The following is a 13639-nucleotide window of genomic DNA, read 5'->3' as shown; positions in this document are numbered from 1 at the left end:
CCATTCAGAGGTCACGATGAATCATCTGAAAGCCACAACAAAGGGGTTTTCTTGGCATGCATAGAACTTCTGAAACAGTTTGACCCTTTCATACAAAGTTACACTCCTCCATCAAATACTACATATCTTTCATGTGCTAATCAGAATTAAATGATAGTGTTGTTCAGAGGAGGTAACTGCAGCTGTTGTAAGCGAGATGGAGTCAAAGATGTATGCCATTATGGCTGATGAAGCCAGAGATGGAAAAGCGGAGCAGCTGTCACTCTGTGTTAGGTATGTTTCAGGGGGTATAGTGAGAGAGAGGTTCCTAGCCCTTACAGAATTGATGAGTTTCGATGCTGCATCCATAACCACCACAATTGAGGATCAGTTGACAGCAAAAGGCATTGATGACTTGAAATGTGTGGCCCAAACCTGTGATGGGGCGGCAGTCATGAGTGGGGCAGTGGGGGGTGTCCAGGCCCATTTTCGAAAGAAGCACCCTGAAGCAATTTATGTGCATTGTTATGCCCATGAATTAAACCTTGTCTTATGTCACACATGCAGAGCCATTTCTGAGGCCAAAGAGTTTTTTGACGTGCTGGAAAGTGTCCACTCTTTTTTTTTCAGTGTCTCACTTGTGAACCACCACAAGTTTGCAGACACACAAAAAAAGCTAGGGTTGCAGCCAAGTCAACTCGTCCAGTTGTCAAACACATGTTGGGCATGCCAACTTCGTTCAGTGAATGCAGTACTTGACAATTTCCCTGCCATCATTGAATGCCTACTTGCCATCAACACACCTTTAGCAGTGGGACTGAGAGCAAAACTCCTCTAAATTCTCATCAGTGTATTTGCTGTTTGTTTTCCACTCTCTCCTGTCTGTAACAGCATGTTTACACATGTATCTGCAGGAAGAGAGAGGCTAGTGATGTTGAGGACATGCTGACTGTACGACCTACTGGATGCTGACATGTTCCCTTCTCTTAAAGCTACTGTTCAGGCTGCTTTAACCATTCCTGTTAGCAGCTGTAGTTGCGAGAGGTCTTTCAGTGCCTTGCGTCATCTCCATACCTGGCTCAGGAGAACCATGGGGCAAAACAGACTTCATCATTTGGCTGTGATGTCAATTGAGAAGGAGCTACTTGACAGCATCAGTTATGAAAATGTGATTGATAGATTTGCCAGCTTTAAAGTGAGACGACACAGCTTAGTTCACCCAAAGTAGAGGGGATGATTTGCTTAGTAAGCCAGAAGAAGAGAGGTTAGGTTTTGGTGTGGTATGAATCAAGGTTAAAAACAGATATTGTATTATTATTATTATTATCTTTGACATCATTATTCAGTGTCTGTTTTAGAGTGTGAAGAATAAGTGGTTAATAGATATGCCACCCTTAAGGTAAGGCAACACAATTCACTTTTTTTTTCTCCCAAAGTTAAAGATGCTGTAAGTTGTATGCAAAAAGAATAGGGGAGATTTTGGTTTGAGATGGACCAGTATTTTTTACTTTGATTTGTCATTTATTAGGCATATATTCATTGACCTGTCTGGCTTTATTACATGTTTTGCAAAATATAAGATGATTGTAAAAATATAAGTGATTGTATAAGCTATGTGATTTCGGCTTACCATTAAAGTAGTGGCGATTTTAGGCTATTTTTAGGGGTGCTTTAATGATTAAAGGTAGTTCTTTTAGATGAAAGGTGTTTTGGTCTTATAATTGAATAATGAAGATATGCAATGGTAAATTTCCCCCACTTGCTTCAGAGGAATTATTGCATTTGAGTTTTTGTATGAGTATAGGTTGACTTACAATGAACCAACTAGCAACAAAGACAAAGAGGCTGTCCACACGGCAACGGATTCAGGTGAATCTGATAAAATTGTTTATCGTTTTGGCCTGGCGTCCACACGGCACCGGCGTTTTGGGTGCCCCAAAACGATATTTTTTGAGAACGGGTTCCAGAGTGGAAAAATCTGGCAACGGCGCCGTTGCGAAGTAGTCTGGATGAGTAGAACGGATTTGTTTACGATGACGTCACAACCACATGACTAGAACAAGCAGCACTCTCGCTGTTTTGTATGAACCACTGCATTGCATTCACTTTTGTATACAGCTTTTCTTTTAAATAAACAAGTAACTGAACCATTTCTTGAATTTCTTTTTTTATTGGATAAGACTGCTTTTCAAAATGTTCCCACACAATATCTCATCTCATCTCATTATCTCTAGCCGCTTTATCCTTCTACAGGGTCGCAGGCAAGCTGGAGCCTATCCCAGCTGACTACGGGCGAAAGGCGGGGTACACCCTGGACAAGTCGCCAGGTCATCACAGGGCTGACACATAGACACAGACAACCATTCACACCTACGGTCAATTTAGAGTCACCAGTTAACCTAACCTGCATGTCTTTGGACTGTGGGGGAAACCGGAGCACCCGGAGGAAACCCACGCGGACACGGGGAGAACATGCAAACTCCGCACAGAAAGGCCCTCGCCGGCCCTGGGGCTCGAACCCAGGACCTTCTTGCTGTGAGGCGACAGCGCTAACCACTACACCACCGTGCCGCCCCACACAATATAAAAAGTTATATAAATTATATAAAAATGCTTTTTCAAAATGTTCACACACAATAAGAATTTGTTATATAAAACTATGCACACTAATAAAACTAATTAGTACACACAGAAGGCACGATTTCCTCGCGTAGTCGCAGCCATCTTCTTGTTGTTGTGTGTTTGTTCCTGTGAGTGCTTCACGCTGGGTAGAAGGGGTTTATGCGCATGCGTCCTACTTCTTCTATTGTTCTGGTGTCTCCGATGGGACCGTCTTACAGCGCACGTAGAGGTGTGGCATGTGTATTGCATCGTTTTCAGCAAGCGTTGCGTTGCCATATGTACCTGATATTTTACTGATCCGTTGCCCATGTGGATGCGCTATTTTTTTTAAAAAATAAAATCTCGTTGCCGTTGTCATGTGGATGTAGCCAAAGAGCCTAGTGGTCCTTGAGTCAAGTTTTTCCTTACCACTTTACCACCACCACATTTCACCAGAGCATTAACACCCAGAAACTGACACAATGTTCTCTCATGCAGTAGGCCTATTACTCTTACTTACTTTGACATGACTAGCCTTGTCAGTTTATAATAAGCCTAATTCACTTTTGGAGAATGATGATGCATTCTTAACCATTACTATCATACACCCATTACCATTAGCCTAACCATTACTATCATACAAGTTTTACCAAACGTTCTAGGCCCTATCTAGTGAAAACATTTAAATCTGCATGATTTTATATTTATTTTTATTTATATATATTTATATTTATATTATATTATATTTATATTTATATATTGGGACATTAAGATAACAATGTCGGACTCTCTTTGGCAGGAAATAAGAAATTTTTTTTTTAATTTTATTAGAATCCGTTAACAGGTAGAACATTATGCCAGGCAATATAATACTTTTGAGGAGTTACATTCAATACCAATGATTGGTAGTCAACCGTAATGTCTGCAAACAGGGAACACTATTGTATTTATAAAAATGTGATATATTGTATGCTCTAGAAATTTGTTGAGTGGAAATTCAGTTGAGATGGCTGCTCGTGTTTTGTTTATTCAATTCACACAAAACAGTACTTTTTAATAATTTAAATGTTAAACATATTGGTATATACACCTCTTTATAATGGGAATGCGCATAAATTAATGTTACTGAAAGTCATTCCAAAATACTGAAAAATGTTTTCAAGAATACTGAAATTCAAAATTTGGGATAGGCATCTCTGCAATATCAGTTTTTGAGATTTGTAAATTATTGCATTCCGTTTTTATTTACAATTTGTACTTTGTCCCAACTTTTTTGGAATCGGGGTTGTATTAAAATGACAAATATGATAAAAATGTGTTAAAACCTCGAAAACATGAAAATCCATGCTTCGAAAGTTGTTACGTCACATATGCTCGAATGCACTCATTTCACTCAAAATCAATGTTCCTTGTCAAACGGTTGCTTTCTGCCCTGAAAAGGCGATAGAAACAGGCTGAAGGCGCTCCTGCTGAAGGAAAGCTGTTTTCATGCACTCCGTGACACAAAGTGTGTTTTCCCACTCTGATCAAGTGCATATCCCAGTACTATGTTGAAAACTCGTTTCAGACGTGCTTTTACAGTTAAAATGACCAACATGAAGAAAATGTGTTAAAAGCTCGAAAACATGAAAATCCATGCTTAGAAAGTTGTTTCATGTCACATATGCTCGAATGCACTCATTTCACTCAAAATCAATGTTCCTTGTCAAACGTTTGCATTATGCCCGAAATGGCGATAGAAACAGGCTGAAGGCGCTCCTGCTGATGGAAAGCTGTTTTCATGCACTCAGTGACACAAAGTGTGTATTCCCACTCTGAACAAGTGCATATCACAGTACTATGTTGAAAACTCGTTGCAGACGTGCTTTTACAGTTAAAATGACCAGTATGAAGAAAATGTGTTAAAAGCTCGAAAACATGAAAATCCATGCTTAGAAAGTTGTTTCATGTCACATATGCTCGAATGCACTCATTTCACTCAAAATCAATGTTCCTTGTCAAACGGTTGCTTTCTGCCCTGAAAAGGCGATAGAAACAGGCTGAAGGCGCTCCTGCTGAAGGCAAGCTGTTTTCATGCACTCAGTGACACAAAGTGCGTTTTCCCACTCTGAACAAGTGCATATCACAGTACTATGTTGAAAACTCGTTTCAGACGTGCTTTTACAGTTAAAATGACCAATATGATGAAAATGTGTTAAAAGCTCGAAAACATGAAAATCCATGCTTAGAAAGTTGTTTCATGTCACATATGCTCGAATGCACTCATTTCATTCAAAATCAATGTTCCTTGTCAAACGTTTGCTTTATGCTCTGAAAAGGCGTTAGAAACAGGCTGAATGCGCTCCTGCGTTAGGAAAGCTGTTATGCACTCGGTGACACAAAGTGTGTTTTCCCACTCTGAACAAGTGCACATCACAATACTATGTTGAAAACTCGTTTCAGACGTGGTTTTACAGTTAAAATGACAAATATGATAAAAATGTGTTAAAAGCTCGAAAACATGAAAATCCATGCTTCGAAAGTTGTTACGTCACATATGCTCGAATGCACTCATTTCACTCAAAATCAATGTTCCTTGTCAAACGGTTGCTTTCTGCCCTGAAAAGGCGATAGAAACAGGCTGAAGGCGCTCCTGCTGAAGGAAAGCTGTTTTCATGCACTCAGTGACACAAAGTGTGTTTTCCCACTCTGAACAAGTGCATATCCCAGTACTATGTTGAAAACTCGTTTCAGACGTGCTTTTACAGTTAAAATGACCAATATGAAGAAAATGTGTTAAAAGCTCGAAAACATGAAAATCCATGCTTAGAAAGTTGTTTCATGACACATATGCTCGAATGCACTCATTTCACTCAAAATCAATGTTCCTTGTCAAACGTTTGCATTATGCCCTGAAAAGGCGATAGAAACAGGCTGAAGGCGCTCCTGCTGATGGAAAGCTGTTTACATGCACTCAGTGACACAAAGTGTGTATTCCCACCCTGAACAAGTGCATATCGCAGTACTATGTTGAAAACTCGTTTCAGACGTGCTTTTACAGTTAAAATGACCAATATGAAGAAAATGTGTTAAAAGCTCGAAAAATGAAAATCCATGCTTAGAAAGTTGTTTCATGTCACATATGCTCGAATGCACTCATTTCACTCAAAATCAAGGTTCCTTGTCAAACGGTTGCTTTCTGCCCTGAAAAGGCGATAGAAACAGGCTGAAGGCGCTCCTGCTGAAGGAAAGCTGTTTTCATGCACTCAGTGACACAAAGTGTGTTTTCCCACTCTGAACAAGTGCATATCCCAGTACTATGTTGAAAACTCGTTTCAGACGTGCTTTTACAGTTAAAATGACCAATATGAAGAAAATGTGTTAAAAGCTCGAAAACATGAAAATCCATGCTTAGAAAGTTGTTTCATGTCACATATGCTCGAATGCACTCATTTCACTCAAAATCAAGGTTCCTTGTCAAACGGTTGCTTTCTGCCCTGAAAAGGCGATAGAAACAGGCTGAAGGCGCTCCTGCTGAAGGAAAGCTGTTTTCATGCACTCAGTGACACAAAGTGTGTTTTCCCACTCTGAACAAGTGCATATCCCAGTACTATGTTGAAAACTCGTTTCAGACGTGCTTTTACAGTTAAAATGACCAATATGATGAAAATGTGTTAAAAGCTCGAAAACATGAAAATCCATGCTTAGAAAGTTGTTTCATGTCACATATGCTCGAATGCACTCATTTCATTCAAAATCAATGTTCCTTGTCAAACGTTTGCTTTATGCTCTGAAAAGGCGTTAGAAACAGGCTGAATGCGCTCCTGCGTTAGGAAAGCTGTTATCATGCACTCGGTGACACAAAGTGTGTTTTCCCACTCTGAACAAGTGCACATCACAATACTATGTTGAAAACTCGTTTCAGACGTGGTTTTACAGTTAAAGATCTGGGTGAAGATGGGAGCCAGCTGGTCAGCACAGACCTTCAGACAAGAGGGTGACACCATCTGGGCCAGGTGCCTTGCTGATCTTCTGTCTGCGGAAAAGATGACAGACATCCTCTTCACAGATCTTGAGTGCTGGTGGGGGGTCAGAGGCGGGGGGTGGCAGAATGGCAGGGGGCATAAATGGGTCTTTAATGACTGAAGGGGGGAGAGGTGTGAATGTGTTGAATCTGCAGTAAAACACATTCAGCTCGTCAGCCAGTTGATGGTTCACTGCAGTGTTGGTGGATGGTCTATAGTTAACGTTCTGTAGGCCTCTCCACACTGACATCGGATCGTTTGCTGAAAGGCTGTTTATAATCTTATCAGCATAGTTCCTCTTAGCTGCTTTCACCTCCATTGTCAGTCAGTGGGTTTACATGCACATCCAAATCGAGCTACTGTCGGTAATCGAGCTAAGGGTCCCAGCAGGGGTGCCAGAGAAATCCAATCCTAGATGCACACAAGGAAATCGAGCTATTGTGTGAGGTACATTGTTGCACCCGAGCCACAGGTGGCGCTACACGCCCCATCGTGTTGGTACACTTCCGGTTGTCATCATGAAGAAGAGCTATTCAAGAGTATAAACAAAGTTATCAGGTCCGTGTTCACAAGAAGAGTGTATGTACGAACAGAAGTGTTCCTAATAAAATGGCCACTAAGTTGAAGTTGATCTGTAATGGTGAACATATTAACTGTTAGCCTGCTAACATGCTAATAACTTACCAACTAATTGGAAATGGGTGCGTACATGCCCAGACACAAGTGTTCCTAATAAAGTGGCGGCTAAGGTGAAGTGTCACGCCGACCGAGGCTGTTGTGTTTCCCGCTTGAGGTCTCATCACTCGTCACTTCTGGAAGGGGCAGTGCTGAAGTAAGTAGCTCGACTACATAGCTCGATAGAGTTTACATGCACTAAGTAGCTCGGCTACATTCGCATAATCTAGGTCGCGTAGCTCGATTATGAGAAATCCAGTTCGGTTCGATTTCAGCCGAGCTAAGGTGTTTCCATGGCATTTAGAACTTCGATTTCAGTCGAGCTATGGCAGAAATTCGATTTTCTCTATGTGCATGTAAACGCACTGAGTGTGTTTCTGGTCTGATTATACAGAAGTGTCTCCACTTTTGTAGGCATCTTCTTTGTTCTGATGAACTTGCCTGAGTTTTGCAATGAACCAGGGTTTATTGTTGTATATGCGGAAGGTTTTGGTAGGCACACACACATCCTCACAAAAACTGATGTAAGATGTCACAGTATCAGTCAGTTCATGCAGGTCTGAAGCTGCAGCCTCAAAAACACTCCAATCAGTGCAGTCAAAGCAGGCTTGTAGTTCCACTTTGGCCTCATTGGACCATCTCCTCACCGTCTTGACTACAGGCTTGGCAGATTTCAGTTTCTGCCTGTAGGACGGGATAAGATGAACCATACACTCAGTGCACTTACATGCACATCCAAATCGAGCTACTGTTGGTAATCGAGCTAAGGGTCCCAGCAGGGGTGCCAGAGAAATCCAATCCTACATGCACACAAGGAAATCAAGCTATTGTGTGAGGTACATTGTGGACCCGAGCCACAGGTGGCGCTACACGCCCCATCGTGTTGGTACACTTCCGGTTGTCGTCATGAAGAAGAGCTATTCAAGAGTATAAACAAAGTTATCAGTTCCGTGTTCACAAGAAGAACGACGACGAGGACAGCAACATCGAGAGAGAGAAGATGGACGCTGCTTGCTACTACTACTGTTGTCATGCCGACCGAGGCTGTTGTGTTTCCCACTTGTGGTCTCGTCACTCGTCACTTCCGGAAAGGGCAGTGCTGAAGTAAGTAGCTCGACTACGTAGCTCGATAGGGTTTACATGCACTAAGTAGCTCGGCTACAATCACATAATCTAGGTCGCGTAGCTCGATTACGAGAAATCCAGTTCGGTTCGATTTCAGCCGAGGGTGTTTCCATGGCATTTAGAACTTCGATTTCAGTTGAGCTACGGCAGAAATTCGATTTTCTCTATGTGCATGTAAATGCACTGAGTGATCAGATAGTCCCAAGGCTGCATGGGGGACAGAGTGGTATGAGTCCTTTAAAACAGTGTAACAATGGTCCAGAGTGTTGGTGTCCCTGGTGGGACACTTAATGTGCTGTTTATATTTTGGCAGTTCATGGCTGAGGTTTGCTCTGTTAAAGTCCCCCAAAACAATGAGCAAAGAGTCCGGGTGTTTTTTCTCCACATTGTTTATCTGGTCAGCCAGGTGTTGAAACGCCTCATTAATACACGCCTGAGGGGGATGTAGACTCCAAACAGAATAAACGAGGAAAACTCTCGCGGAGCATAAAACGGTTTGCAGTTTATGAATAATGACTCCAGATGAGGACTGCACAATTTGTTTAGAACTGTGACATCAATACACCTTCGTTAATATAAAAGCAGATTCCGCCTCCCCTCGTTTTCCCCATGAGCTCCGTTTCGCGGTCCACTTGATGCAGGTGAAATCCAGGCAGATGGAGAGAAGAGTCTGGGATGTGTTCACCAAGCCAGGTTTCGGTGAAGCACAAGGCAGCAGATCTGTAAAAATCCGTGTTAATTGAGTTGAGGAGCAGCAGTTCGTCCATCTTATTGGGCAGAGGGCGGATGCTAGCCAGATGAATAGACGGGAGCGCAGTGCGAAAACCCCGCTGCCTCAAGGCCTCTGTATGCTCGTGCGACAAGGCTTTCGCAGATAGCTTTTCGCAGACAGTTGTAATTTATTGTTGAGCGGGGATAATAGGCGTGCGCGATGTTATTCACCGGCACAATGCAAGGGGGCGCGAAGTCGCTAGGAGTAGTTGGTGGGTGTGGTTAGTGGAGTGTTTATCCTCCGGTTACTTATAATGACTAGAACTTTTTTTTTTTATAATGACTAGAACTGGAGTCGTATAGATGTACGTACTTCCTCAATCAACCGCTCTTCGTGCTGCTCCATCTTCGCTCGTGTTTTTAAAAATGCCGGTCGTGAAAACAAACCAAACTGGGAAAGTAGGGAAGCGGAAGTGCGTGTACAGCGGATGTAGAGTGGACCAATCAGAGCCCTCTTGTCTGCGGCGCTGTCAGCGAGGCTTCTGCGGTGGTCACAATTTTTGGGAGGTGCGCGCAGAGCGTCTGCGAAGGTGGGGGGGCTATGCAGACACTGTCTGCGACGCTATCTGCGAGGACTGGGTTGTCAGCATAAATTGGCCTTCAGTCTGACGAGCGCACCAGATCGCTTCCCCCGGTGTCTCCGGTGTCCTCTGCGTAATCCATAGAGAGCTGCTGCTCCTCCAACAAGTAGCTCTGGAAAACTTTCTGGATCAATGAAAACCGATGAAAAAACTTTACTGGTGGTTATTCCAATGTTTATAAGTTCTTTTCTGGAGTATGTGACCAGTGAAGGAGTGCAAAAAACACAACAAATACACAAAAACATAGAAAGTACAAGAGGGCAAAGTACCGAGGCAACCATCCGCGACGCCATTTTGGATAAGTCAGCTAAAGATGCAAGAAGTAACACTAATGTCAGCAGTTTTTTTTTTCTTCCACCAGAGCTCACTACTCTACATATCTTCTAGTCAAAGACAATAATGCAATGGTTTACTTTATTGGCAAGCACATGCACTTCTACAGTGGTATAGAGAATGGTGGATTCACACACATGATAGCTACAGTAAAGCATAACCAGATTGTATAAGACCAGTACTGAATTGGAGTGCATCAAATCATTACTGATTTAAATTTATTGTTCTTGTATCATACACTATGTATAATGTGTATAGCATCATGTGAAATGGGGAGATTTACACCCCTAGTGTGAATGTGATGGGAGCTAGTCAGTATTAGCCATATGCTAGTTGTGTGTGTTCTAATAAGTGTCAATTTTACAGATTTTCTTTTTTTATTTCATGAAATTTTACACAAGGTAATTAAATTAAGGAGATTAGTGGATTAGTACATACACTTATGAGTGAGTGTATTTCACCTGAGCTCTCAGATTGCTTGAAGCTTCTGGCCCTCTGGGTCTCCACTTTGTCCTCATTCACATAAATATCTTCAAATGAGTTCTGACTGCCACTGGAATCCACTTGATTGTCTTCTGTAACATCTACATTTGCATAAATCTCCTCACTCATCTCCATTCTTCTCTTTGCAGTAATCCTGAGCTTTCAATGAGCAGACACAGTTTTACGGGTGTTTAATTGTCTAAACGACACTCAAAGTGGCTGTCTGAAGGAGCACTGCCTACGTGACTAAATCTATTGCTATTATGTTGAATGCCTATTTCCTGTTTAATGCAATTCCTTTAAATGTCCATGAAGCAACGCATGTGGTCAATGTGTTATTTTTGGATGTGAAACTGACATTCTGAAGACAGTATAAGCTGGAAGGCCTTAATGTATCAGTGACATGTCACTACACTGTGATGTGACTACCAGACTCCCTCCTGAGGAGTTCACTGAATGTTTTATTCATATGAAGTTAATTATGGATGATGCTTGTGTAGATGTTTCACTGACATGGATGGATTTCTTGTTTCTGAATTGAAGCAGCTCCACCGCATACCATCCTGCTGCATCATCTGTTCATAAAGCAAAAACATATAGTGGTTAGTTCCACGTTCCGCATTACTGTGTTCAGAGAAGTAATGAACATTTTTTGGTTACGTTTTGTCAGGAACATTTCAAAACAGATCATACTACTATATGGTGCAGAACAATAAAGTATAGTCTCTGTCAGGCAAAATCATGATGAATGAATACAATTTCTTTCAGCACTGTTGAATTCTTGAATGTTTTTGTTCAGAAGATACTGACTAATTTTCAAAAACAGCAGATCTGAGAGTAGCTCTGTATTAATGCACTCCTTCGAGTAAGTTATAGTTGCTATAGAGATCTTGCAGTCACGTGACCGGAAAGTACACAACCGCCATCTTGTCGGTCAAAAACACCGCTGAATACTGCTGCACTCGTGTACAGAATGGATCGATTTCAACCGACGGACTACACGGCTCATTTTTCTAATGAACAGATAACTAGTTTTATGTCTAAAATAAACGATCTACAGATTTGTGACCCTTATGGCTTACCGGACGGAGTTTTTACGACCGGATTTTGAACTGTCAGCGGAATACCCGGACGTGTATAATTACCTCATTAACTTTCCCTCGCTGTTCAGTGGTGAAGCACTGCGTGCCTATAAATCTCTGGACAGTTATCTCTACAGAAATTCAGAATTTGTCAGCGACTCAGATGTGGCATCTTGTAAACAAGAATCCTCATTGGATGGGTAAGTCACTTAAGTATTGAATATAGCACTGACCAGCTGATTATAGAATAGAATAAGGTAATTCCAGTTATAATTCCAAATCGTCCGTCTTGTTTACATGGATCTGGCGTTGGAGAGGTAGAGGCCTGGCAGTGGAGATTTGAGTGGCTGTTTTCTGAGCTTAGTCAACAGGCCGGCTCTGCAGCCTCGCTTTTGCTTCCGCTCCCGGCACCGCCTCCTTCGCTTTGCTTCCGATAACAATCCACGGAAACCCCGCTGGTCTCGCTATCTCGTCCGGAATGTTTTTTTTTTTTCTCATCCGGAATGTTGTGCATGTGATAGAAATCGCTACAAACCATCATTTTCTGCTGGAAACCAATGTCCAGTAAGTCCATACGGTTGTAGTGGATATTGAAGTCCGGTACAGACAAACAACACGCAAAAATACACACAAAAAACATAAAAAATGTGCACAGGTAGGGAGAGCTTGTAGCCGCAGCCATTGTAGTAGAATTGTATATAGTAGGGTTTTCCAGAAGAAAAGGTAGAAGTAAAAGCAGAAGTAGAAGGCGGAATATGGCGTTTGACCGACAAGATGGCGTCTGTCACAATCTGGATCGGCTGTGACGTCACATGCAAGTTCTGTGGTTTTCACACTTTGACCCCAGGAAGCTACTGCAGTTAGGTCACTTCCTTTCTGGCAGTTGAGCAATTAAAGGTGGAGTATGAGATTTTTTTCAGGAGTATTTTTTACCATATTGCTTGGAAAGCTCCTCACACCCATGTTGCAAGCAGTACAATAGAAGGTTTGACCCAAAAACGAAATATTTTAATCCAGTCTACAGTGTAAAATAAAGGAAAAACGCCATCCAATCATATCGAGGTACCACCTCAAAATGATTGGATACTGACATGTCAATCAGACTGAAGCCCGCGAGAAGCCCGGCCCGTCTGTGTGTGTGTGTGTGTGTGTGTGTGAGAGAGCAAGCAGGGAGAAGTGGGAACGGGAGGGGGGAGGAGGAGAGTAAGGCGGCCGGCAGGCTTGGTGTTAATCGCAGTTCTTGGAAAGTTTGTGGTATTATATAACACAGCATCATTCTATTTTCCTTTTTTTTTTTTTTGCTTATTAGGATTATAGTAGTTTGAGTGGAGGGGGTATTTTGCGGGAGTATCGGCCAACGGCCTGTATAGGTCCGGTAGACGATACACTTGCGCAATATTCTCTACCATGGCATGTAGTCAGGAAGAGGAGGATTGCTGGAGCATGGATGATTTAGATGGGGATGGTGGTAGTTGGCAATTAAGGAAAATGCATAAAGCCAAACGACTGAGAGTTAAAGGTTCTGAGGAGAGATGGAATGTTGTTGTGAGGTTTGAAGATGGTGGAGTTAAAAACATGGATCCAATAAAGCTGACAAAATAATTAAGAATCAGGTTGGAGAGGTGAAATATGCTAGGATTCTAAATGATGGCAATTTATTACTAGGATGTACGTCTGAAGAGCAAGTTGGGAGGGCTGAAAAGTTGCAAGCTATTGGAAAAGCAAAGGTAGTGAAGGTGGCTAGAGTTGGTGATCAAGGGAGTAAAGGTGTGATTTATGGGATTCCCTTGTCAGTGGAGATCAAGGAGCTAGTTTGGCATCTAAAAGAAAGGTGTGACGCTGTTCAGAGTGCAAAGCGGTTAACTAGGGGATTTGAAAAAGCGGAAACTGAGTCGATTTTAATTCAGTTTAGTACTAAAGAGATGCCTACAGAGCTTTATTTTGGATACATGAGATACAGTGTGAGAGAATTCATCCACAAGCCAATGAGATGTTTCAAGTGTCA

General features: G+C 42.1%; 1 protein-coding gene across 2 annotated transcripts in view; it reads right to left on the bottom strand.

The window, feature by feature from the left end:
• Nucleotides 1-10761, bottom strand: part of LOC132883231 (CD209 antigen-like protein 2) — a 144508-nt gene extending 133747 nt beyond the window's left edge. For both annotated transcript variants that reach the window (XM_060916588.1, XM_060916589.1), the window contains exon 1: nt 10531-10761. In XM_060916588.1, the coding sequence (XP_060772571.1) occupies nt 10531-10687 (157 nt within the window). In that variant the 5' untranslated portion in view covers nt 10688-10761. The remainder of the gene's footprint in view (nt 1-10530) is intronic.
• Between the last annotated feature and the right edge of the window lie 2878 nt (nt 10762-13639).

This window comes from Neoarius graeffei, chromosome 3 (assembly GCF_027579695.1).
Source record: "Neoarius graeffei isolate fNeoGra1 chromosome 3, fNeoGra1.pri, whole genome shotgun sequence".
NCBI classification, from domain to species: Eukaryota; Metazoa; Chordata; class Actinopteri; order Siluriformes; family Ariidae; genus Neoarius; species Neoarius graeffei.
This window is presented reverse-complemented; position numbering and strand designations above follow the sequence as displayed.